Genomic DNA, 27,487 nt, shown 5'->3' on the forward strand with positions numbered 1-27,487 from the left:
TCAATACGGAGTGATATTGGAGGTTAAGAACCATCAAAGATGCACACTGTATATATAACTGATAGCTTGTGTTTCATATGTAGAAAAACAAAAGATGGAGGGAGACAGTTTCCGACTTGTGCCTTAAACCTACCTCAATTAACTCATAATCTACATCATCAAAGTGCCAAGCAGAGAAATATATAAAGCATCTAACCTGATAAGTCATATATAACAAGTAAACAACAATGTACATTTCTTATTCAATCAATTTTATCATCTAACAAAGGGCATTTTTGATACTGGATTTTGATTCCATAAAAACAAGACATCACACTTGCTCGTAACACTATTGTGATGTCATAAATACAAAATGTCATCCCTATTATCTTGGTCCCAATCTTAATTGCCATACACAGGAAATACTTTGTAAACTTGATTCTAAAGTAACATAACCAATATAGTCGGATCATGACACTTTGATTATCAAATAAAACAATGTGAAAATGCTTCATATATTTTTATTTGTCTTCACAAATTATGCGGTGACCTAACAGGAAATATTTACCGAACCTTACAACGTACTATTTTACTTATCATATTTAACTCCCTGACTAGATCCTATTGAAATAAACAATGTATTGCATTATTTATTTTTAATATTTCAGTCATAGATCATTGATGTAGATTGGGCTATCCTCTTCCTTCTTATAATCCAAGATGACAGCAGAAAAGTTTCCCTTTTGCAAAGATAGGGTTCTTATTCAGGGATAAGCCCAATCCCCACTTTAACCCATATTCAGTGCACTCCCCTGGGCTTATACACGATAAAATAATTATGGTATGTGTATTGAACTTTTTTAACTCCTTAACTTATTTCATATGAAAGTTTTACATAAACACTTTTAAATGAAAATGAGATTTTCAGAAAAAAAAAATTATTTCTAAACAAAAAAAAATAAGTGTATGTGACAAACCTGGCAATTACAATAGAATGACGGAGACTTCCTGCGTGATAGATCATATCTCAAGTCAGTTTAGGTGAAATGCTGTAATTACATTTCGTATATAAGACATTATAGATCGACACATGTATATATTACTTATGTATACTGGGATACCTGGTAGATGTTAGTTCTGCAGCATTCCCCTCCCCTTCCATTACCAAGCAGGCATGCAGTCTCCCGACATCAAAGGCTAGTGATAATGTATACATATACACGAGAAATTCCATACAGATTTCCCAAAATGTAAACCATTTCATCTTTTTTCTACGTATCCCATCGTACAATCAATATTCGTTGAGTTTCCTGTCGGGTATAGCATATCACTCAATTTCTCCATTATCCTGTGTACACATACACCCCTAACCCATCTCCACAAACATGTCAAAAAACAAATTACACAAATGTGATTTGACATGATGTGTTTTGCATGATAAAAAATTATATACTTTGGATAAATATTCTGTTGACAAGATATTTCTACAGCAATTTGAATGATAAATTGGAGACGGCCATGAGCAGCATTTTTGTGATTCTCAACATGATTCCATCAATATAGTTAAGTGACAGATGAAACCGTGACAGCCCTGATAGGAATACATCACCCCAAACATCTGTGTTATGATGAAAGCCTCAGAGTGATGTAAGAAAGCTTCAAAATGACAGTGATTTGTTGCATACATAAACGGAGGAATCTTACAGATTTCCCTACGTCTTTATAATCACCAACACAATAACAGAACATGACAATGGAAAATATGATAAAAATGTCAGCTCGATACAGGATATCAGGCTGATTTTCCATCTCAATCCGTTCTTTAAAAAAAATGTACAAGTTTTTTATCTTGATCACTATTATCCTAGTCTGAATTCTGACTTTTCTTTAAAATTGTCTGAGTATAAGGAATCTATTTTAGAACACAATTGCTTAAGTTATTAAGGAAATGTGTCTGGTTTTGAACCACTAAAGACATTTAAGTGGTTAATGAGTTTGACTTGATATTCTCTACCACCACCAGACAAACAGTGATGAATAGTTAGCGAGACTGATGACCTTGTGTTAGAGACGACCCTGACACAGTTATAACTAATGTAGATATGACTATGTTGAGATAGGACAGCATTATTCCAACCCAACTTCACAAATCCTCTAAAAACCCTCATGCAAATTAGCCATGATTTAATTTCTTTTGCATCGCAGAGTAACAAAATATTGAACACCTTACAAATCAAAATGCAAACAGACTAAAAAACTGAACAGTGATCTGCAGAAAAATATATCCTCTCTTATAACACAATTCACTTTTTACAATGTCTTACTGGTCTGATAAATTGTTTTACTGGACAGGTATATTGTCTTACTGGACAGATACATTGTCTCACTGGACAGATACATTGTCTTACTGGACAGATACATTGTCTTACTGGACAGACACATTGTCTTACTGGACAGGTACATTGTCTTACTGGACAGATACATTGTCTTACTGGACAGACACATTGTCTTACTGGTCTGATACATTGTCTCACTGGACAGAAACGTTGTCTTACTGGACAAATACATTGTCTTACTGGACAGGTACATTGTCTTACTGGTCTGATACATTGTCTTACTGGACAGATACATTATCTTACTGGACAGGTACATTGTCTTACTGGACAGGTACATTGTCTTACTGGTCTGATACATTGTCTTACTGGACAGGTGCATTGTCTTAATGGACAGATACATTGTCTTAGTGGACAGGTACATTGTCTTACTGGACAGATACATTGTCTTACTGGACAGATACATTGTCTTACTGGACAGGTACACTGTCTTACTGGACAGGTTCATTGTCTTTTATGATTCATACATTGTCTTGTCGTACTTACACAATTTGTTCATTGTCAATGAAAATGTTGTAACAGAAGTCATTATTATTGCAATGTCTCCACTAGGAGCTAAACCCAGCATCCCTGACTTAATAGCCTGATGTTCTATCACTGGAAGTAAGGAGAAATAAATCACTAGGCAGATAGTCCTACATATAATACTCCAAGTATGTCTAATTTTGGAACATCTACAGCTGGAAATCTAAAATATTTTTTAAAACCCCAACCTAATTATTGTAGATGAAGAATGTTGCCCATGATGGGACCACCTGATGTTCTCTCTGATGAGAAAATAGGCTGCTCAACTGCAAAATGCAATTCATGAAAAAAATTCTTTTGAACATGCATCCATTCTATCTGTTTATGTTGATGTCATGGAAAACAGTGAAATAACATAACAGGGTCGTTAGCCATCAATGGGACAGTGTTAGTGAAAGGACTGTTCCATCGTTTGAAATTAAGAAATAACTGGAAATCCCTCAGTTAGAATCCTCAACAAAATGCATCCATGCGTGAAACATTCCTCTACACGACAAAGATTAAAGTGCTATAGTCAAATATTGATCTCCATGATGATAAAAAGTGTTTGTGTTGTTTATTGTGTTGTTAATATGGCCGTTACATCATATGACTGACTAAAGCTGCTGACTTGTACCATTAAATTTACTTGTGATACCCCTACATTACGGTTAACATCTAAAACAAACGTTAACATTTTGTTTTTTATCAAACAGTCATTAAATACAGATTATACATTGTCATCACTTCCACGATCTGCCACTTGATACGGTAAATGCATGGTATAGCTTTTTGGAAGTCAAGCAGAAGCTATAATCAGATTGGTCCCGGAGCCCTAATGATTCAGCATGGTCATCTGATTTCACCCAAGTAGGTCACACATACGTTCGTCTCAAAACCAATAATGTTTACTGCTTTTGAGGTTAATTTTTTTTTCATTAAATATAAAATTTCATGCAATGTAAAAATTAATATCAGTTTCAGGCCATAACTTAACCTAATATGACATATTGTTTCCAAACCTACACACTAGATCTATTTAAGGGCACCAATTCGGCAGATAGCATATGTATGTGTTAGATATGAGATTTCGGAGGTTCAACCAAGACATGGTTAATTGTAGATGTAAATAATTAATGTGAAATGTTACACGATCTGCACCACTTAAGTACAAGTATACTACTGTACACAGCCTAATAAGTACAGCTTTCTCTATAAGTACACACCTTGGTTTTTTTTCTGGGATAGTGGCTATATTCAACTGAAATCAATAAAAATACAGTTTGCCATTTATGAAAAGGTGTTAAAAAAAAGCTATACTGACACTGTGTTGTTGTCTTTTTGACTCCTTAGGTTTCAATCCCATTTACATTAGCGGAATCGTGTTTCAATCCCATTTACATTAGTGGAATCGTGTTTCAATCCCATTTACATTAGTGGAATCGTGTTTCAATCCCATTTACATTAGTGGAATCGTGTTTCAATTCCATTTACATTAATTGAATCGTGTTTCAATCCCATTTACATTAGTGGAATCGTGTTTCAATCCCATTTACATTAGTGGAATCGTGTTTCAATCCCATTTACATTAGTGGAATTGTGTTTCAATCCCAATTACATTAATGGAATCGTGTTTCAATCCCATTTACATTAGTGGAATCGTGTTTCAATCCCATTTACATTAATGGAATTGTGTTTCAATCACATTTACATTAGTGGAATCGTGTTTCAATCCCATTTACATTAGTGGAATCGTACGTGTTTCAATCCCATTTACATTAGTGGAATCATGTTTCAATCCCATTTACATTAGTGGAATCGTGTTTCAATCCCATTTACATTAGTGGAATTGTGTTTCAATCCCACTTATATTAGTGGAATCGTGTTTCAATCCCCTTTACATTAGTGGAATTGTGTTTCAATCCCATTTACATTAGTGGAATCGTGTTTCAATCCCATTTACATTAGTGGAATCGTGTTTCAATCCCATTTACATTAGTGGAATCGTGTTTCAATCCCATTTACATTAGTGGAATCGTGTTTCAATCCAATTTACATTAATGGAATCGTGTTTCAATCCCATTTACATTAATGGAATCGTGTTTCAATCCCATTTACATTAGTGGAATCGTGTTTCAATCCCATTTACATTAGTGGAATCGTGTTTCAATCCAATTTACATTAATGGAATCGTGTTTCAATCCCATTTACATTAATGGAATCATGTTTCAATCCCATTTACATTAGTGGAATCGTGTTTCAATCCCCTTTACATTAGTGGAATTGTGTTTCAATCCCATTTACATTAATGGAATCGTGTTTCAATCCCATTTACATTAGTGGAATCGTGTTTCAATCCCATTTACATTAATGGAATTGTGTTTCAATCCTATTTACATTAATGGAATTGTGTTTCAATCCTATTTACATTAATGGAATTGTGTTTCAATCCCATTTACATTAGTGGAATCGTGTTTCAATCCCATTTACATTAATGGAATTGTGTTTCAATCCTATTTACATTAATGGAATTGTGTTACAATCCTATTTACATTAATGGAATCGTGTTTCAATCACATTCACATTAGTGGAATCGTGTTTCAATCCCATCTACATTAATGGAATCGTGTTTCAATCCCATTTACATTAGTGGAATCGTGTTTCAATCCCATTTACATTAATGGAATTGTGTTTCAATCCTATTTACATTAATGGAATTGTGTTTCAATCCCATTTACATTAATGGAATCGTGTTTCAATCCCATTTACATTAGTGGAATCGTGTTTCAATCCCATTTACATTAATGGAATCGTGTTTCAATCCCATTTACATTAGTGGAATCGTGTTTCAATCCCATTTACATTAGTGGAATCGTGTTTCAATCCCATTTACATTAATGGAATTGTGTTTCAATACCATTTACATTAATGGAATTGTGTTTCAATCCCATTTGCATTAGTGGAATTGTGTTTAATCACATTCCCATTTACATTAATGGAATCGTGTTTCAATCCCATTTACATTAGTGGAATCGTGTTTCAATCCCATTTACATTAATGGAATCGTGTTTCAATCCCAATTACATTAATGGAATCGTGTTTCAATCCCATTTACATTAGTGGAATCGTGTTTCAATCCAATTTACATTAATGGAATTGTGTTTCAATACCATTTACATTAATGGAATCGTGTTTCAATCCCATTTGCATTAGTGGAATCGTGTTTCAATCCCATTTACATTAATGGAATTGTGTTTCAATACCATTTACATTAATGGAATCGTGTTTCAATCCCATTTACATTAGTGGAATCGTGTTTCAATCCCATTTACATTAATGGAATTGTGTTTCAATCCCATTTACATTAATGGAATCGTGTTTCAATCCCATTTACATTAGTGGAATCGTATTTCAATCCCATTTACATTAATGGAATCGTGTTTCAATCCCATTTACATTAGTGGAATCGTGTTTCAATCCCATTTACATTAGTGGAATCGTGTTTCAATCCCATTTACATTAATGGAATTGTGTTTCAATACCATTTACATTAATGGAATCGTGTTTCAATCCCATTTACATTAATGGAATTGTGTTTCAATCCCATTTACATTAATGGAATTGTGTTTCAATCCCATTTACATTAGTGGAATTGTGTTTCAATCCCATTTACATTAATGGAATCGTGTTTCAATCCCATTTACATTAGTGGAATCGTGTTTCAATCCCATTTACATTAATGGAATCGTGTTTCAATCCCATTTACATTAATGGAATTGTGTTTCAATACCATTACATTAATGGAATCGTGTTTCAATCCCATTTACATTAATGGAATTGTGTTTCAATACCATTTACATTAATGGAATTGTGTTTCAATCCCATTTACATTAGTGGAATTGTGTTTCAATCCCATTTACATTAATGGAATTGTGTTTCAATCCCATTTACATTAATGGAATTGTGTTTCAATCACGTTTCCATGACATTTACAATAATGGAATTGTGTTTCAATCAAAATCAGAATAAAGGGTTCCATAACATTTACATTATAGGAGTAATGAATTGACATGTCTTTGTTGTGATGTGATTATCATCAATGTAATCATACTTAGACTTACCTGTTCCCTGCCCGACATACCATACTTAGACCTACCTGTTCCCTACCTGACATACCATACTTAGACCTACCTGTTCCCTACCTGACATACCATACTTAGACTTACCTGTTCCCTACCTGACATACCATACTTAGACCTACCTGTTCCCTACCTGACATACCATACTTAGACTTACCTGTTCCCTACCTGACATACCATACTTGGACTTACCTGTTCCCTGCCTGACATACCATAGGATGCCATGTGGTACACACAGTCCACACCCTTAAATGCTGCTTCTAGTTCATCAACGTTGGTGATGCTAGCCTGGAAACAGACATAGATTACAAATTATATATACATATATATGGTATTGAAGTGTCAGAAATATGGCCCTACATACGCGGTAGCCTCCGATATGATCTGAAACAGTATTCTGACCTTTGTTTCAATTCTTTGGCATTAGAAACAGTATCCTGAACTTTGAAGAATTTCTTTGACCTTAGAAACAGTATTCTGACCTCCCTTTCATTTCTTTGACCTTAGAAATAGTATCCTGTACTCTGAAGCATTTCTTTGACCTTTGAAACGGTATCTTGATCTTCAAAGCATTTCTTTGACCTTTGAAACAGTTTACTGACCTTTAAAGCATGTCTTGGAAACTTTGAAACAGTATCCTGACTATCAAAATAGTTTTCTGACCATTGAAACAGTATCCTGATCTTTGAATCATTCCTTTGACCTTCAAAACCATATCCCAACCTTTGAAGCATTCCTTGGACATTTGAAACAGTACCCTGACCTTTGAAACACGTTTTTGACCTTTGAAACATTATCCTGACCTTGGACATTCACCAACAGTTATTGCCTTGTCTGGTAAGCAAACATAACAGGATGTAAGATAAAAACATCTTCCTCTATGATAGAACACCCCAGAATCAATTAAACAACGTTAAAACCAGGCGATCAATTCCACATAAACCAATCACTGCTGAAGATAAAATCAGTCAGACATTTGTTACTTTAGCCAATATACACAGAGCCTTGCTAGGGCCACGTGAGCTACATAAGGTGATGTCTTAATATTGATATTTCTTACTTCTGTACTGAAACTTCTCATTTTTTCTATTCTGTGTTCCATATTGATATTCCTACAGTTTATTCATTCTGGCGGTTTTATTGATATTCTTCCATCTGTTTTTATCTTCTGGTTTGTCTTTTTATTGATATTTGACAGTTTTGTATTTGGTGTGTTTCCACCTTGATTTTACTCTATCAATAGCTGATGAAAACCAGCATACAGTAACACAGTTAACTAGTGAAATCTACATAATTAGATTTATATCCCACACCAGAATACAACGCGTTACAATGGAAGAAGTTTTAAGACAGAATATTTCAGAATTTTATAGATATTAAAATTCACAACATTTGATCATTAACTTAACATTTATGTCACAAAACATTTTCTTGTCTACTTTGAAATCTAAAGATTTCATTTCCCTCATTGTACAGACATCTGACAATCATATTTCCCTCTTTATACAGATATCTGACATTTCCCTCTTTATACAGATATCTGACATTTCCCTCTTTGTACAGACATCTGACATTTCCCTCTTTATACAGATATCTGACATTTCCCTCTTTATACAGATATCTGACATTTCCCTCTTTATACAGATATCTGACATTTCCCTCTTTATACAGATATCTGACATTTCCCTCTTTATACAGATATCTGACATTTCCCTCTTTATACAGATATCTGACAATCATATTTCCCTCTTTATACAGATATCTGACATTTCCCTCTTTGTACAGACATCTGACAATCATATTTCCCTCTTTATACTGACATCAGACAGTCATATTTCCCTCATTATAGTGACATCAGACAGTCATACTTCCCTCATTATAGTGATATCAGACATTCATATTTCCCTTTTTATACTGACATCTGATGACTAAACTCTCCCTTTATACTGAAATTAGACTAATAGAATCGTTCACCCCCTTGGGGGTGAGACAGAGGAATCACAATCCGAGGGGAAGATTCTTAAGTTGTCAAACACAAGGCTTGCTGAGTGCTTGGCAGCTTAAGTATCCTTCCCCGAGGGTTGAGATTCTCCCGTCTCACTTCCATGGGAGTGAATGATTATTTTTCTCTTACCCTGTTTACCCTCTTATATCTAATATTGACGTTACATCAATGCAAGGAAATGTTGACGTGACGTGATTGAATTGTCAACGTGACGTCATTGTACTGTTGCCATGACGTCATGGTATTATTGACGTGACGAAATACAATTGTTGAGAACATGAAAAGAGCATGTGAAGCTTGTCTTTTCCCTAGGGTGAGATAAGAAAATCTCACCCCAGTAAAATTGCAGATATCCCTGTCCAGGGTAAGAGAAAATCATATCTCTCTCTTTATACTGACATCAGAAAATCATATCTCTCTCTTTATACTGACATCAGACAATCATATCTCCCTTTATACAGACATCAGACAATCATATTTCCCTTTTTAAACTGACATCTGATGACCATATCTCTCCCTTTATACAGACATCAGACAATCATATCTCTCACTTTATACAGACATCAGACAATCATATCTCTCTTTATACTGACATCAGACAATCCTATCTCTCTTTATACTGACATCAGACAATCATATCTCTCTTCATACTGATATCAGACAATCATATCTCTCTTTATACTGATATCAGACAATCATATCTCTCTCTTTATACAGACATCAGACAATCATATTTCCCTTTTATACTGTCATCTGATGACCATATCTTTCTTTATACTGACATCTAGACACAGTGTGTTCCCTTTCTCCATCTGGACATTTCATTTACCTGTCTACAGACATTAGAACAATGAGTTTACTCTTGCTATACAGATATCTGGCCCCAGCTTCATTATTATTCCTGGGCTTAAGGGAATTTCTGAACTGAAAATTTCCATAAGAAATCACTTCAGAATTTAAGGAAAGTTCCTTAAATCAGATTTCTCCCCTAAAACAATTAATGTTTTCCTAGGGAAATGAATGTTGATGAAACTGAGCCATAACAAAATCATTCTGGATAATGACAGGCTATATGTTTATTGTTAAATTGTTCTTAATTAATTATTTATTTTAACATAAATTTAATTTACATATTTTTTTTACAGATTGATGTAAGAAGATGTCAGCTGTAACACGATTGGCTGTATACAGTGCCCTATTGAACAGTATCAGGTACCACGTATTGTAGATTTATACAAACTTGTCAAAGGTAAGTACACACTTTTATGTCATTGATTTGATCAAAGGACATCATTAAGTTTATGTACGAATATACATGTAACATATGTCAAATTTTTTATCGGATCAACTTATAGATTTGTGATATTATCTATATATACTCTAATTATAGGGCATTAACCATTACTTTGCATATTTCTTTTTTAAGAGTTGAGTCATCATTTTCAGATTTGTGAAGATATTTTTACAATATGTGCATGCATAAATTCATTGGAAATCTAAAATATAACAACCTTCGTTTTGTTCTTGTTTTGAGATCCCCACACACTGCTTCTTATAAATCAAATAACCGTAGTTATATTGTGCTTCACTACTTAATAAGAATTAAAAGCATTTCTGATGTTCATATCCTAAAATAATCAAATTATACAAATGAAAGAGATTGGTTACCTTTATAAAAGTCATGCCTTCCGTCAGTGGCCATTTTGGTTCCCTGAGATCGAGAAGGATAACTTTGTGGCCCCGTTCAATAAGCTGCTTGCCTAGGGTGTAGCCTGGGTAACCCCCTCCTCCTGTTACCAGATGTACCTCTTTACTTCCCCTCATCCTGTTCTTCACACCTGTAATTATATATAAACTGTATATCACACCTGTAATTATATATAAAACTGTATATCACACCTGTAATTATGTATATATGAACTGTATATCACACCTGTAATTATATATAAACTGTATATCACACCTGTAATTATATATATAAAATGTATATCACACCTGTAATTATATATATAAACTGTATATCACACCTGTAATTATATATATAAACTGTATATCACACCTGTAATTATATATAAACTGTATATCACACCTGTAATTATATATAAACTGTATATCACACCTGTAATTATATATAAAACTGTATATCACACCTGTAATTATATATCTAAACTGTATATCACACCTGTAATTATATATAAAACTGTATATCACACCTGTTATTATATATATAAACTGTTTATATATAATTATCATGCCTGTAATTATCTATACATTTGTACATGCATACAAAATTATATATAAAAATGTTTGTCACACCTGTTATGATAAATATATAACTTTGTATCACACTTGCATATATAGGGGGTTACAATATAAAAAAACTGTGTATCACATAATGATATATAAATCTTAAAACTGACAGTATTGATAAGATGATGTTAAATTCTTGGATGTGAAATTGAATTGCAAACTTCAGAGCATGAGGCAGTTTATTCATACACATGAAGAGAAAATACTACAAGACAATAATTTTAAAGCTGGTGTTCTCTAAAATGGCACTTTATTCAGTTAATGTTTTTTTCTCATGTGGTACAACGATTACACTTTAAGGTTAGGAATAGGAATATCAACAGAATATCAATGTATAATCTACGGCCACCTTCTTCTCTCTGTGTTCTATACCGATTGTAAAGATACACAACTTGTAGTCGTAATGATTTCATATGTTTGCGTCAATATCAGTGACGGTGAATGTGAGTATTTTGTCGTCAGAATCAGATTTACGATCAGAAATGCACTGTAAACATGACAGAGACTCCGTTATCGGGGCACATCATAATCAACTTGCTCAAGACAAAGATGCTGAAGCCAAGTTTATTGCCACAAGCATGAAAATTGTCAATAGAAACAGAATCCTGGGACTCGTTCCACCAGGTTGTCTACATGCCACAGGTAATCAATGTAATAGGACATTGTCAACATAAACAACAGGCCTATCTGGCCTGTTATGATCAACAATTAGACAAGAACTTTGTTAATATGAGACAATTTGTTAAAAATGATGTGGTGGAATGGCAATGATATCAATAGCAAAGAGTAGAATTCAGTGTCACAATAACTTTGATGATCTTTTTTATCTTCTACCATATACACAACACAAAACTGTCACCATAGTACCAGTTAAACATTTAGTAAACGTCAACATAGCTATAGTTACACATTTAGTGAATGTCACCATAGTACCAATTAAACATTTAGTAAATGTCACCATAGTTATAGTTACACATTTTGTGAATGTCACCATGGTAACAATTAAACATTTAGTAAACGTCACCATGGTAACAGTTAAACGTTTAGTAAACATCACCATGGTGCAGTTAAACATTTTGTAAGTATCACCATGGTAGCAGTTAAACATTTAGTTATAACCATGATTATAGTTACACATTTAGTTATAACCATGATTATAGTTACACATTTAGTTATAACCATGATTATAGTTAACATTTAGTAAACGTCACCATGGTAACAGTTAAACATTTAGTAAATGTCACCATGGTAACAGTTAAACATTTAGTTATAACCATGGTTATAGTTACACATTTAGTTATAACCATGGTTACAGCTACACATTAAGTAAACATCATCAGGGCTATAGTTAAACATTTAGTAAACGTCACCATAGTTACACATTCATTTAGTAAATGTCACCATGGCAAGTTACACATTTAGTAAATGTCACCATGGTAACAGTTGAACATTTAGTAAATGTCACCATGGTTATAGTTACACATTCATTAAATGTCACCATGGTTATAGTTACACATTCAGTAAACGTCACCATGGTTATAGTTACATATCTAGTAAATATCACCATGGTTATACTGTACCTACATATTTAGTAAATGTCACCATCATTATTGTTACAAAAAATTCACCTGGTAACCTTTGGTAAGGGTCACCTTAATTGTAAACAGTTACACATTTGTTGGTAACAAAGTCTGTTTATCAAAAGACAGCCACAAACCAGGTTTTTCTTCCAAATCAGTGGCCATATTTGTAATGTGAAGTCTCACAGGGAACCATTTTCAGCCTGAGGATTACCCTGTGTCATACAAAATCTAGCCAGGTAACATGAACGTAGTCAACACAAATATAGCCGCAAAATGTTTTTTAAACTCAAAGCTGGATTATCTAATGAGTAGAATGACCTGTTTATGTATGTTGCCATGTATGCCTATGTGGTCAGATATGTCGTAAAATGGTTGATGTTTCGATATATGTCTGTTTTCCCATATCAACATGATGGTATCAAATAGTTGAAAACATATGATATACATTGAAGTGCAGACCCAAGAGACTTGTTTTCATTATGACAGGAGTTAGCTGTCCTATTTTAGCTCATCAGATTTTTAAAAGGACATCGTTTAGGTCAACGACAACAAATCTGAAATACATGTAGGTATAGGAGTTAATGAAAAACATCTTACCCACCCTGAGGCTAAAACTACATGTAGTGATCTCTCATTCTCCATCCTGGGGCTTAAACTACATGTAGTGATCTCTCATTCTCCACCCTGGGGCTAAAACTACATGTAGTGATCTCTCATTCTCCGCCCTGGAGCTTAAACTACATGTAGTGATCTCTCATTCTCCGCCCTGGGGCTTAAACTACATGTAGTGATCTCTCATTCTCCGCCCTCAGGGCTTAAACTACATGTAGTGATCTCTCATTCTCCGCCCTGGGGCTTAAACTACATGTAGTGATCTCTCATTCTTCAAGTGTAACCCTACTATACTACCACCAGGAGAAAGTAAAATTCCAATCCGCTGGAGATGGTAGGACCATTTATATGTTTATGTACAAAGGACAAATTTTAGTTGTGGGAAAACGCCAAGATACATCAAAGAAGTCCAATAAGACTTATATCGATGTCTTCCAGTGATGTACAACTGTATTCCCTTTTTACAAATTACATGTACACTTGTAAACATATATACTGTACATTGTGAAACTCTTTCGAGCTGATGTTCATGTTATTACTAAACGATGCTTATAAAATTTCTTGTATTGTAGGAATATGTTATCTACGGCCGATATAAAGCTCATAATTTCCTACCAAAAGTAGAGCTGTATATACTGTATGCGCTAGAAATCTACACTAACTGTACATGTTATGCTTTTAGAACTTTGAATTCATGTTGTAAGAAAATATTTGCTACTGCTAGGCGTACATAACATCTACAAGAATGTCACGAAATTATACGAAGTTGCAATTTAAAATTTAACACACACAGAAGTTAATGTCAAACCTTCAAAGAGCACAATGTAGGCGTAGCTCGTATCTACTTGGTTGTGTAATGTAAAATGTAAACAAACCGGCCGATCAACAAACAGGAAGTCGCATGTGTTACCATAAAGTTTCACAACATTACTTTGAATTGATTGATTACAATATAGCATACAACAACTATCAGTTGTTTACAAAGTTGCCCATCACAAGATGTATTAGCTTCCAATAAAATGTTAACGAAGTGTAGCTCTATATATTACGACAACGGTCCGCAAAGAGGTCGATAAACCGGCGGCCATATTGTCTACCATAGCAACAGAAGTAAATGGAAGAACGGTTGTAGGTGTTATCCTTGTTTTTATCCAAGATAATTTAACCACAGATGAGGATATGCGCATGACAGTACAGGTATGTATAATTGATAACTTGTTTTGATCATATGAACTATTTTTGATGTTACAGCTAAATTTTCTGACGGTAAATTAGTAAACAGACTTCATCAGTTCTGCAAAACATTTCAGTTACATCTCAGCAAATTCCATTTAAAACGGATTCTACTTCATTTATGTTTTCATATGATAGAAATTGTAAGCTTAATTACATATGGGAAATTATTATCTAGATGTGATTGTCATTTATGAGTTGTGTTGTTCGTCACAACAATTTCCTTTTGAATGCATGTACATTTTTGTATACATGATTGACCCACATGCACAATAACTGAATAAGATACAGTATGTTTACCAGGTACAGTACATAAGTCTTGCTTATAATTGTCCATATGTCACCAACTACAATGGTTACCTGTAATGATACTACCTGGGTAGTTAGTTATTCAGTCAGTAATGTAGACCAACTAGAATTATTTTATGAAATTTCACAAAAAAAATTGAAATAAGTATGAAAAAACACCATTACATTATAAGATTCAATGACACTATGCAGTAGCCATTCAATTAATGGTAACTGGTTTGTCCCTGTCTGAAAGTAAGACTCTGATTACCTATTCAAAATATAATTTTGTCTGTACATATTATGGTCGATAGTCAAAATTACTCCTTTATAAAAAGCATGAAATTTGCTGTTGAGAATTAGAAGCATTGACTAAAAGCGAACACATGAACAAATTGGTAAAATTTCTTTGTTATTATGTAAGGAGGAAGTCTATAACTATCAACTGTACACAGACAAAAATTACATCACAGATAGATAGTCAGAGCCTTTCAGACTAATACATCAAGTCCCAGTATCTGTAAAATATGATGTCCACATTCTCAACTAAACTGATATATTTGTTTGCCATTTTAGCTGTAGTGTCTGCAACCCCATCCTCCTTGCCATAAAGAAAACAAAATCTTGACCACAGTACAAATATCCTTATCCTTGTAAAGTAAAAAAAAAAGATGAATACATGTATGCAGTACAAACATATATAATTCCCATGCATAATTTTGATTTCTGCAATTTCTTTTCAGATGAAGGGCTAATGTAATATTCAGCTTATTGAGAAAAAAAAGGCTCACAAAAAAAAATAAAGAGAAAAAGCCAAGATGTATGACCGAGCACCAAGGGATCTGGTGGCTCTATATGGATCCACACCTCATAATGTGGGGCCAGGATCTTATGATGCTGGACTTACTGGCAAGGGCAGAATAAAAGCTGGTAATTTTCACTAAGTCGATTTGGTTTAACAATACAAATATACATGTTAATGTAATTAAGTAATTGAATATAGAATTATATGAATCTCAGAATATACATTAAATGGAAGATATATATATGTATAAATGCAATAATTTCTCAAATTATCTAAACATTGATTTTATCATTAAATCATTATCTGGATGGTTTGAGTGATTTTATCAAAACATCATTTCATATTAGATATATCTAATTTTGATACAACATCTTGTCACCTACAGATGGTTATGCCCCATTCTTGTCCATGACCAGTAGAGATGGATTCTTTAATGTCCGAGACCAGGTCGTTGCTGCCCCTGGACCAGGTCACTATGATCCAGCTCTTGCCCAAGATATGATCAAGGTATAGTTGTCCTAGCTCAGACACTGTCGTCTGTATCTTATTTAGGACTTGATTGAGATCAATGTTCCTGGACAGAGATAGTCGTCCTAGATCAGACACTGTCGTCCGTATCTTATTTAGGACTTGATTGAGATCAATGTTCCTGGACAGAGGTAGTCGTCCTAGCTCAGACACTGTCGTCTGTATCTTATTTAGGACTTGATTGAGATCAATGTTCCTGGACAGAGGTAGTCGTCCTAGCTCAGACACTGTCGTCCTATCTTATTTAGGACTTGATTGAGATCAATGTTCCTGGACCGAGGTAGTCGTCCTAGCCCAGACACTGTCGTCTGCATCTTATTTAGGACTTGATTGAGATCAATGTTCCTGGACAGAGATAGTCCTCCTAGATCAGACACTGTCGTCCGTATCTTATTTAGGACTTGATTGAGATCAATGTTCCTGGACAGAGGTAGTCGTCCTAGCTCAGACACTGTCGTCTGTATCTTATTTAGGACTTGATTGAGATCAATGTTCCTGGACAGAGGTAGTTGTCCTAGCTCAGAAACTGTCGTCCTATCTTATTTAGGACTTGATTGAGATCAATGTTCCTGGACCGAGGTAGTCGTCCTAGCCCAGACACTGTCGTCTGCATCTTATTTAGGACTTGATTGAGATCAATGTTCCTGGACAGAGGTAGTCGTCCTAGATCAGACACTGTCGTCTGCATCTTATTTAGGACTTGATTGAGATCAATGTTCCTGGACAGAGGTAGTCGTCCTAGCTCAGACACTGTCGTCTGTATCTTATTTAGGATTTGATTGAGATCAATGTTCCTGGACAGAGGTAGTCGTCCTAGCTCAGACAGTGTCGTCTGCATCTTATTTAGGACTTGATTGAGATCCTGTTCCTGGACAGAGGTAGTCGTCCTAGCTCAGACACTGTCGTCCTATCTTATTTAGGACTTGATTGAGATCAATGTTCCTGGACAGAGTTACTCTGGCCGTTCTCGGACTCAGATTTTGATCAGGGTCATGTATCCATGGCCACTATAGGTGCTGTACCCAATATATTACTAATGCTGTGGACTCATTGAAACATGTATACCAAACATGGTCCGTCTGACCTATAGCCTTAATTTACTCTCGTACTAGTATTAACTTCTGTTAGATAAAAAGTAAACAATGTTTTGCTTCATCTTCTTCATAAATTAGGGCCATAAGATTTGATGCTTATCCTAATATGTTGGACTGTATCACAGGTCCACCCAGGATAGCTAACTTTTTATCATTGTACTTTGGTTTCTTTTTACGTAATATTTGTATAAAATTTCATTATTTTATGAAATGAATGTTTGTTGCAGGGTGGTAAAACATTGGCCAACAAGTCTAAGAGGTTTGCAGATTCTGTCACAGATAATCCTGGCCCAGGAACATACAGTGTTGATAAATACACAGAGTTCAGAGGATCCAAGTCCGCACCAGCACCTGGCAGTAAGGACAAGGCTGGTTCAGTAAGTGTAATGGCTGGTTCAGTTATTGTAACATCTGGTTCAGTATCTGGTACATGTAATGGCCGGTTCAGAAAGTATAATGCCTGGTTCATTAGGTAAAATGGCTGGTTCAGTAAGTGTAATGGCTGGTCCAGTTATTGTAACATCTGGTTCAGTATCTGGTACATGTAATGGCCGGTTCAGAAAGTATAATGCCTGGTTCATTAGCCTGTGATTAGGTAAAATGCCTGGTTCAGTAAGTGCAATGGCTGGTCCAGTTATTGTAACATCTGGTTCAGTACCTGGGAGGTGTAATCCAAGATGGTGGCCGGTATTTTCCTTCTTACATAGGGTCTTATTCAGGGATAAGGCCACCCCCAACTTTTGCCCATTTTCAAGGCACTAGCCCCCTGGGCTTATTCCCTGTAAAATACAGTAAGTAAAATGCCTCGTTCAGTAAGTGTAATGGCCATTTCATTATAAGTATAATACCTGCTTCAATAAGTGTAATGCCTCATTCATTAAATATAATGTCTTGTTCAGTAAATGTAATGTCTTGTTCAGTAAATGTAATGTCTCGTTCAGTTAATGTAATGTCTCGTTCAGTAAATGTAATATCTGGTTCAGTAAATGTAATGTCTCGTTCAGTAAATGTAATGTCTCGTTCAGTTAATGTAATGTCTCGTTCAGTAAATGTAATGTCTCGTTCAGTAAATGTAATGTCTCGTTCAGTTAATGTAATGTCTCGTTCAGTAAATGTAATATCTTGTTCAGTAAATGTAATGCCTCGTTCAGTTAAGTTTAATGCCTCGTTCAGTAAATGTAATGCCTCGTTCAGTAAGTATAATGCCTCGTTCAGTAAATGTAATGCCTCGTTCATTAAATGTAATGGCTGGTTCATAATATTGAAATTACTGAGCTTATCTATAATGTTAATATTTTAGTTAATAACCAACTTTCATTACTTTCAGCTGTTGACCAGCAGAATCAAGTTTCACAGGAAGCCAGAGGCCCCCTCTATCCCGATGTCAGGTCAGGCATACGGGTATGAAGAATGTGACGATGGGACATTGAAGAAACAGGCCCCTCCTGACCGTGATGTTAGTCTGGGTCCTGCCTTCTACAAACCCAGCAATGTATGTTGACATTGTTTTCTATCACTATAGATAAAACAAAGCTGTTTTTGACTTAACACCAGTAAATATTTAGTCCTAAATACCATGTGTGTCTAGTTGATCTGATTTTATCTCAGATTTTATTTACACAGAAAATTTATAAAGGATGTACGGAAGTATACATCTTATATTGATAAGCTTGTTTTGCAATACATAAATATCTTTTTTCTACCATTTTGTCTTTAAATAGCAACTTCTTTTCCAAAATTTTTCCATTAAATTTTGCCATAAATGCTGCTCCCATAGACCAGGTATGCATATTTTTTATGCTGATCTGCGTTTAAGAGAGAGACATCTCAGAGTTGTATAAACAATTAAAAAAAGTAATAAAATAATTAGCATCAATCTTGCTATATAGAGTAAGAAAAAGGCATGCTGAAATAGAGGAATTTGTAAATCAATCAAAATACATTAATGTATACCAAGGTTTTTTTTTTTTTAATTTTCAGTTCAAAAATATGTTTTTATTTTCAGGATGATACAAAACCTACAAAGAATTACAAAGGTGTGCATTTTGGAAAGTTGACATCTAAGAGGTTAGACTTGAGCATGGGTAAACACGGCCCTGGTCCAGGAGAGTATGAACCTTACAGGGAACTTGTAGGAAATGCTGAAAATGTTAACGCAGAGGAACCACAACATGTCAAGTTCGAGGCAAGGATTCCTCGCTACCATGAAGCCATTGTCAAAGACGAAGAAAAAAGGGTGAGTAAAGGAGGCATTTCTGTGATAATTAACCTTTTCATTACCATCACCCCTTATAATATATATATGAACATATTTTTGTGTTATATTTTTGTTATTATCACATGATATCTCTTATCAAGACAATATATTTGCATTTAATGTATATGATGATTAACATTATTTTTTCATTATTATTATTATAATGGCTGAAATTTTATGTTAAATGAAAGTGTACAGTCAGAACATTTTATTCTTAAGCCTAATGATAACAAAATGATGTTCTATTTGAAAAATTACAGCAATAATTATAACCTCATGTCATGATTTACAAACATCAGTTGTTTTTTTTTCCACCGAAACCAATTCTCATAATATATGTGATGTGCTAAAATTAATAAATTCCAAGAGTTGCTTCCCTTATGTTAATTTTTTCATAGCTAAGCAGAGAAATTTATTCTAATCACATGATGCCTCTATAATGATTGTTATGATGTTTACAGGCTGTTCCGGGCCCTGGGAAATATGATTCCAAAGGTCTGTTTGACCCAGAACCCCCAAAACTGAACACAGAAGGAATCGAAGTTGAGCATCCCCCCTTTATGTCACAGTCCAAGGTATGGACAATGTTAAATGTTGATGTATACAAAATAATTTGTCTGGATATGATATTGTCTATATAATAAAATATGACATTATCAAAAGTTGCATTATATAATGTGATATTAACCATGAGATGATATTAAATGATATGATATAAAGAGGAAGTACACTGGTCTTCTACTCAGCTGTTTAAATGATATTTTTCAAATAGTAGCTTTATGGAATTCTGGAGTTTAATTATCACTTAAAAAAAATTCCAGCGCAATTTATTTATATTTAATAAAAAAAGATTTAAAATTCAGAAGCTAAATTATGTATAATGGACATCTGAGTGTCATACTAAGGACCAATGATGTCCATCTTACTCTGTATATTTACCTGGTATACTATCTTAATCTAGAGAATCAATTCACAGTTATTTATCTTAACCTTTTGGCATTTTAGCCAAATTCAACTGACATCAGAAAGCGCTGATGGAAGTTGAGACTAAGAATGTCAAAGATTTTAGTTGGCTTTTAAACTCATATAAAAAGTTGTGGGCAGTTTATTGATGACAGTGTTTCATGGTGACATGTCACTTACTAACAAGAAGTCTATAAGGTACTGTTTATTTCACCTGTACATAATAACACTTTACATCCTGATAATATACATTCTAGTATCAACATCTGTTTACCATTATTTGAACTGTTTTTAATCACCACATTTAATTGACTTGTTTAATACTGAACACAGCTGGCTTTAGCCGAGACATTTTCTTCTTATAAAGACAATATTTATGTCCTTTGTTATAACAGCGATTCACACCCCTAAAAGGTGGCAACCCATCCCCAGGGAGCTACAATGACCCTAGAAATGCATTTGAGTCCACAAAAAGGATCACCGGTCTGAAGAGAAGCCCATTTGGACAAACATCCGTGAGATTTACTCCAGGCCAAGTAACTAAGAAAGTGCCAGGTCAGTCACCAAGTCTAACTGTAATCTACTGTGTAATGATTTGCACACATTTCTATCACTGAATTAAATTTTTGTCATTTTTTTTTGCACATACTTTATCAAATTTATTCTTTTTAGTATTTTTATTCTTCAAACTTAATTGTCTAATTCTATTGCTTTAAGGCCTATTCCCTGTCCTGAACATTTTATTATTGACTCCCTCAATTATTTGACGGTAAAATTTTGTCTTAGTATGGTTATTGGCTACTTTTGTCACCAAATCTACATAAAAACTGGAGCTAGACGAGGTGAAATGTCGAGTAATAATGGCCAGATCACACGATGGCTAGTAAGCGACCCTCCCCTTTGGAGGTTTCCTTACCCGGTTTATTCAATTTTTATGGTTATATAGAGATGAAATGTGCGTGGAACAATATCCCATGGTAACTATAACCTTTCGACAACAAAAACGAAAATGCAATTAAGTATTGGTCTGTAGTGTAGTGTTGGCTACAAAGCTTTCCTGGTCTCTACCTTCCAAACCATAGTATATCTGTTGGTTACAAAGCTTTCCTGGTCTCCACCTTCCACACCATAGTATATCTGTTGTCTCCACCTTCTACACCATAGAGTATCTGTTGGCTCTCCACCTTCCACACCATAGAGTATCTGTTGGCTACAAAGCTTTCCTGGTCTCCACCTTCCACACCATAGGATATCTGTTGACTCTCCACCTTCCACACCATAGGATATCTGTTGGCTCTCCACCTTCCACACCATAGGATATCTGTTGGCTCTCCACCTTCCACACCATAGAGTATCTGTTGGCTCCACCTTCCACACCATAAAATATCTGTTGGCTCTCCACCTTCCACACCATAGGATATCTGTTGGCTCTCCACCTTCCACACCATAGAGTATCTGTTGGCTCTCCACCTTCCACACCATAGAGTATCTGTTGACTCCACCTTCCACACCATAGAGTATCTGTTGGCTCTCCACCTTCCACACCATAGGATATCTGTTGGCTCTCCACCTTCCACACCATAGAGTATCTGTTGGCTCTCCACCTTCCACACCATAGGATATCTGTTGGCTCTCCTCCTTCCACACCATAGGATATCTGTTGACTCTTCACCTTCCACACCATAGAATATCTGTTGACTCTCCACCTTCCACACCATAGTATATCTGTTGGCTCCACCTTCCACACCATAAAATATCTGTTGGCTCTCCACCTTCCACACCATAGTATATCTGTTGGCTCCACCTTCCACACCATAAAATATCTGTTGGCTCTCCACCTTCCACACCATAGTATATCTGTTGGCTCCACCTTCCACACCATAAAATATCTGTTGGCTCTCCACCTTCCACACCATAGTATATCTGTTGGCTCCACCTTCCACACCATAGAGTATCTGTTGGCTCCACCTTCCACACCATAGGATATCTGTTGGCTCCACCTTCCACACCATAAAATATCTGTTGGCTCTCCACCTTCCACACCATAGGATATCTGTTGGCTCTTCACCTTCCACACCATAGGATATCTGTTGGCTCTCCACCTTCCACACCATAGGATATCTGTTGGCTCTCCTCCTTCCACACCATAGGATATCTGTTGACTCTTCACCTTCCACACCATAGAATATCTGTTGACTCTCCACCTTCCACACCATAGTATATCTGTTGGCTCCACCTTCCACACCATAAAATATCTGTTGGCTCTCCACCTTCCACACCATAGGATATCTGTTGGCTCCACCTTCCACACCATAAAATATCTGTTGGCTCTCCACCTTCCACACCATAGGATATCTGTTGGCTCTTCACCTTCCACACCATAGGATATCTGTTGGCTCCACCTTCTACACCATAGGATATCTATTGGCTCCACCTTCCACACCATAGAATATCTGTTGACTCTCCACCTTCCACACCATAGGATATCTGTTGACTCTCCACCTTCCACACCATAGGATATCTGTTGGCTCTCCACCTTCCACACCATAGGATATCTGTTGGCTACAAAGCTTTCCTGGTCTCCACCTTCCACACCATAGGATATCTGTTGACTCTCCACCTTCCACACCATAGTATATCTGTTGGCTCTCCACCTTCCACACCATAGGATATATGTTGGCTGCAAAGCCTGTTTCATCTCCACCGTCCTCATTCATTTCATTGTCATCCTCCTTACTTTTGTAGACATGTTGACTACAGTATCTTCCTTCCTACTCCTGGTTACTCTCCAACTTCCTCACTGTACAGAAACTGTGATGATAACAAATTGGGATTCATCTCAAACATCCTTTAGATTATTGGTGCCTATTGTAATTTGTTTTTGATGATCCAACATATTGAGAGTTTCTTATTGTTACCAGTCCTCACAGTCAGCAATTTTTTAATGTTTTTTTTTTTAATTTTGTGTTTTCTCCATTATTTTTTTCAAATAAATTGTAATTTCATATTAATTACATTTATGAGGAAAATTTTATTGATACTTTTAGTTTTGAAAAAAATATTCAAAACTGTCGCAAACATAACAGTGTTTTTAAAAATTCTTCATTAATTGAGAATAAAATGTTTAAATTAAGATATTTCAATGTCATTGGTAACTTTGTCTTCACAATGCTGATCACAAACAAAATGTCTGCCATAATCAAAAGAGCAGATTTCTATGGTGGATTACATTTGGTTCTCATCAAAATTACAATTTGTTTCAAAATAATGTAATCGATTAGACTTGGTTAGATAAACAAAACATTGTTCACCTCAATACCATAAATCTGAAATCAGCCTTGATTACTATTGATAGGCTTATATTCCAAAGGCTAAAGATCATCTACAAAACAGTGGCACCGACTTAAGTTCTGTCAGATATCCGTGCATGTGTGAATAATGCGAAATTATATTTTAATCTGAGGGAATACCATATACGATCACATGGAATTTATCTGGAATCCATCATCAATATGAATTAAAAACTGCCATGGACAAATAAAAATTAGGATAATGAACATAATCTAAACGATTTAAGGATCATTAACGATCAGTCATCAGGTTTTCTGACATTATATTTGGCCTAGGCAGAATTATCAATCGGTAGCTAAAGAAGTGTATCAATTGTATCGTCTGATTTCTCTGTGTTTTCTCATGTGAGGGTCTGGCCACCCAGGGGGCTGGCATTCTTTCGTCGTTATCATTGAAAGACAATGGATTTTGCTAATGAATTGAATAATTTATCACTCAGTTTTTTTTTCGACATTGTAACAAACTGTTACACGAATGGTCTTATTTGGCAGGTTTTCGCCCCGTTTTTCCTTGGGGCCTATCCGTCCGTCATCAGCAGATGACAAGGAGAAGACAACTCTGTAATGTGTTGGACTGGTCTATGAGCATTAGGAATAATTATCTGTGTACTTTCACACCTCAAACCTTTATTGTCCTGTTGTAGCCATGGTTTATAGTCATTTCCATAATTCTGTCACATTCATCAGATAGAGATGAAATATGGATGTACTGTCAATATAAAGAACCGTGACTCACGCCCCCCAGGTCCCCCATCCTTGCAGGTCCGTTATGTGGCAGGTTGCATGAGGGAGAAAATTCACGCTGTCGTTGACAAGATTACGACATGTCTCTGCATACCCTAGCCCTCACAAATCTAAATATACATGATATAAAAATTGAATTACGTTTTTCATGTCCTTTGGGTTAATACAAAATAAATATTACCCTAACACTGGTTTCCATTGTTGCGAAGATCTATCATGATAATGGTGTATTTGGATTCTTCTTTAACTCGTTTTAAATTGGTTTCATGTTTGCAGCACATTATTAGCACCTACTATTTCTGATACCATCAGTCTTTATGTTGCTTTAATTGAAAAGTTATCATTCAAGTCCATTTCGCCCATGTTACAAATCTGATGTGTGTGACTATCAGTCCTAGGAACTGCAATCAGATTTAGGATTTTTCTGATCCTTAATTGCCTGAAAATTGTTATATTGGTAAAAAATGATAATGTGAAATCAATCTCACTATGAGTCAAGGATTAAAACACACAGACAAGGGTGTGTCTACTCCAGGAAATGAGGATCAAAACACACAGACAAGGGTGTGTCTACTCCAGGAAATGAGGATCAAAACACACAGACAAGGGTGTGTCTACTCCAGGAAATGAGGATCAAAACACACAGACAAGGGTGTGTCTACTCCAGGAAATGAGGATTAAAATGAACAGACAAGGGTGTCTACTCCAGGAAATGAGGATCAAAACACACAGACAAGGGTGTGTCTACTCAAGAAAATGAGGATCAAAACAAACAGACAAGGGTGTCTACTCCAGAAAATGAGGATTAAAACACACAGACAAGGGTGTGTCTACTCCAGGAAATGAGGATCAAAACACACAGACAAAGGTGTATCTACTCCGGGAAATGAGGATCAAAACACACAGACAAGGGTGTCTACTTGAGGAAAAAATTATCAAAACAAAAGACCAAACTGTTTGGATCTTCAACTGAAGACAAGAAAAATCATTTACTAGAAATAACAGTTTAGTTTCACTGGCACATGACCTCTGACTTATTCTGCCCAGCCTTCTCAGACTAGGACAAAAAAGGCAGAAGGTGTTGCACTGTTAGAGGTGATGAGTTAGTTGCATGTTACTGGCTGTATCATGCCCGACACAGCTTACTATTTGAATATAGAGTCAGGAATTAATTTAACAGATGACCTTGCTGCAGGGAAATATTGAAATCTGCTTTGTTTTAAATAAATATGACTGGCACAGTTGGTGCTTCTGCTCACGACATTATGTAATAAGCAGGTTAAGTGATTACACTGCTAAAGTACACTGGCTACAGACGACCAACTCCATAACACCATTCTCACCTGGAAGTTTAGCTCTGAAATACATATAGATAGAATTCAACTCTTTCATCAAATGTACTGTCTGTGTCTGAATTCTAGTAAGAATGGACTTGCTCTAATATCTAATGGATAATACATCCTCACAAATTGCAAATCTTTTGCATTTCATTTAAATTGCATGGCTATTCATGATCACACCCAGAACAACCTCCACCATCAGACTATATTGATCTTGTCTTTAGACTTATTGGTCTTGTCTTTAGACTTATTGGTCTTGTCTTTAGACTTATTGGTCTTGTCTTCAGACTTATTGATCTTGTCTTCAGACTTATTGGTCCTGTCTTCAGACTTATTGATCTTGTCATCAGACTTATTGGTTGTGTCTTTAGACTTATTGGTCTTGTCTTCAGACTTATTGATCTTGTCTTCAGACTTATTGATCTTGTCTTCAGACTTATTGATCTTGTCTTCAGACTTATTGGTTGTGTCATCAGACTGATTGGTTTTGTCTTCAGACTTATTTGTCTTGTCTTCAGACTTATTGATCTTGTCTTCAGACTTATTTGTCTTGTCTTCAGACTTATTGGTCTTGTCTTCAGACTTATTGGTCTTGTCTTCAGACTTATTGGTCCTGTCTTCATACTTATTGGTTTTGTCTTCAGACTATATTGGTCTTGTCTTCAGACTATATTGGTCTTGTCTTCAGACTTATTGGTCTTGTCTTCAGACTTATTGGTCTTGTCTTCAGACTTATTGGTCCTGTCTTCATACTTATTGGTTTTGTCTTCAGACTTATTGGTCTTGTCTTCAAACTATATTGATCTTGTCTTCAGACTTATCGGTCTTGTCTTCAGACTTATTGGTCTTGTCTTTAGACTTATTGATCTTGTCTTAGACTTATTGGTCTTGTCTTCAGACTTTGCTGACCTTGCCTTGAGATTTTATTAATTGGAGGTTTGACCATTGATGTTCTGTTGGCATTCAAATTTGGCAGACATTTAAATGTGAAACAATGAGTCATGTCTAACTGTCCATGAGAAGAGTGACTCTCATTACTTAAGCATACATCAAGTATTTTATAGAGTGTTAAAAATCTCTGTCATGGGATAAATTAAATGCTTAGTCCTTTGACGAGATGTAACAAATAAGGTGTTGGACACTCAAAGCACCAGTCATATTTTCACACATTTCTATAAAATCTTTTACAACCATGTTATCAGTTTTTTAATTTGTGCTTAAAGAATGATACTTTGCCTGAACAAGCTAGCCTGCCTGAGAACAGTTACACCACCCCGAGGAGCCATTAACTATCATTGATGGACAGCCATCTTACACTGTTGTGGATTACAACAGCCTTTATATCTGTCTCATCTAAATG

The 27,487-nt window shown here is 35.3% G+C and overlaps 2 protein-coding genes across 2 annotated transcripts in view; one reads left to right on the forward strand and one right to left on the reverse strand.

Moving 5' to 3' along the window:
• The window catches only part of LOC117334438 (short-chain dehydrogenase/reductase family 42E member 1-like), a 184,459-nt gene extending 169,960 nt beyond the window's left edge, over positions 1–14,499 (reverse strand). Inside the window, exons 1-3 of the mRNA XM_033894072.1 lie at positions 14,334–14,499; positions 10,689–10,858; positions 7,208–7,303 (exon numbers count right to left, since the gene is read on the reverse strand). Coding sequence (XP_033749963.1) covers positions 7,208–7,303; positions 10,689–10,858; positions 14,334–14,484 — 417 coding nt within the window. The 5' untranslated portion in view covers positions 14,485–14,499. The remainder of the gene's footprint in view (positions 1–7,207; positions 7,304–10,688; positions 10,859–14,333) is intronic.
• A 92-nt stretch (positions 14,500–14,591) lies between these two features.
• LOC117334431 (sperm-tail PG-rich repeat-containing protein 2-like) overlaps positions 14,592–27,487 on the forward strand; it is an 83,472-nt gene continuing 70,576 nt past the window's right edge. The window contains exons 1-8 of the mRNA XM_033894060.1: positions 14,592–14,722; positions 15,790–15,976; positions 16,237–16,358; positions 17,701–17,850; positions 18,801–18,965; positions 19,479–19,709; positions 20,192–20,305; positions 21,089–21,248. Of these exons, the coding sequence (XP_033749951.1) occupies positions 15,865–15,976; positions 16,237–16,358; positions 17,701–17,850; positions 18,801–18,965; positions 19,479–19,709; positions 20,192–20,305; positions 21,089–21,248 (1,054 nt within the window). The 5' untranslated portion in view covers positions 14,592–14,722; positions 15,790–15,864. The remainder of the gene's footprint in view (positions 14,723–15,789; positions 15,977–16,236; positions 16,359–17,700; positions 17,851–18,800; positions 18,966–19,478; positions 19,710–20,191; positions 20,306–21,088; positions 21,249–27,487) is intronic.

Source organism: Pecten maximus, chromosome 1, assembly GCF_902652985.1.
Source record: "Pecten maximus chromosome 1, xPecMax1.1, whole genome shotgun sequence".
In the NCBI taxonomy this organism is placed as follows: Eukaryota; Metazoa; Mollusca; class Bivalvia; order Pectinida; family Pectinidae; genus Pecten; species Pecten maximus.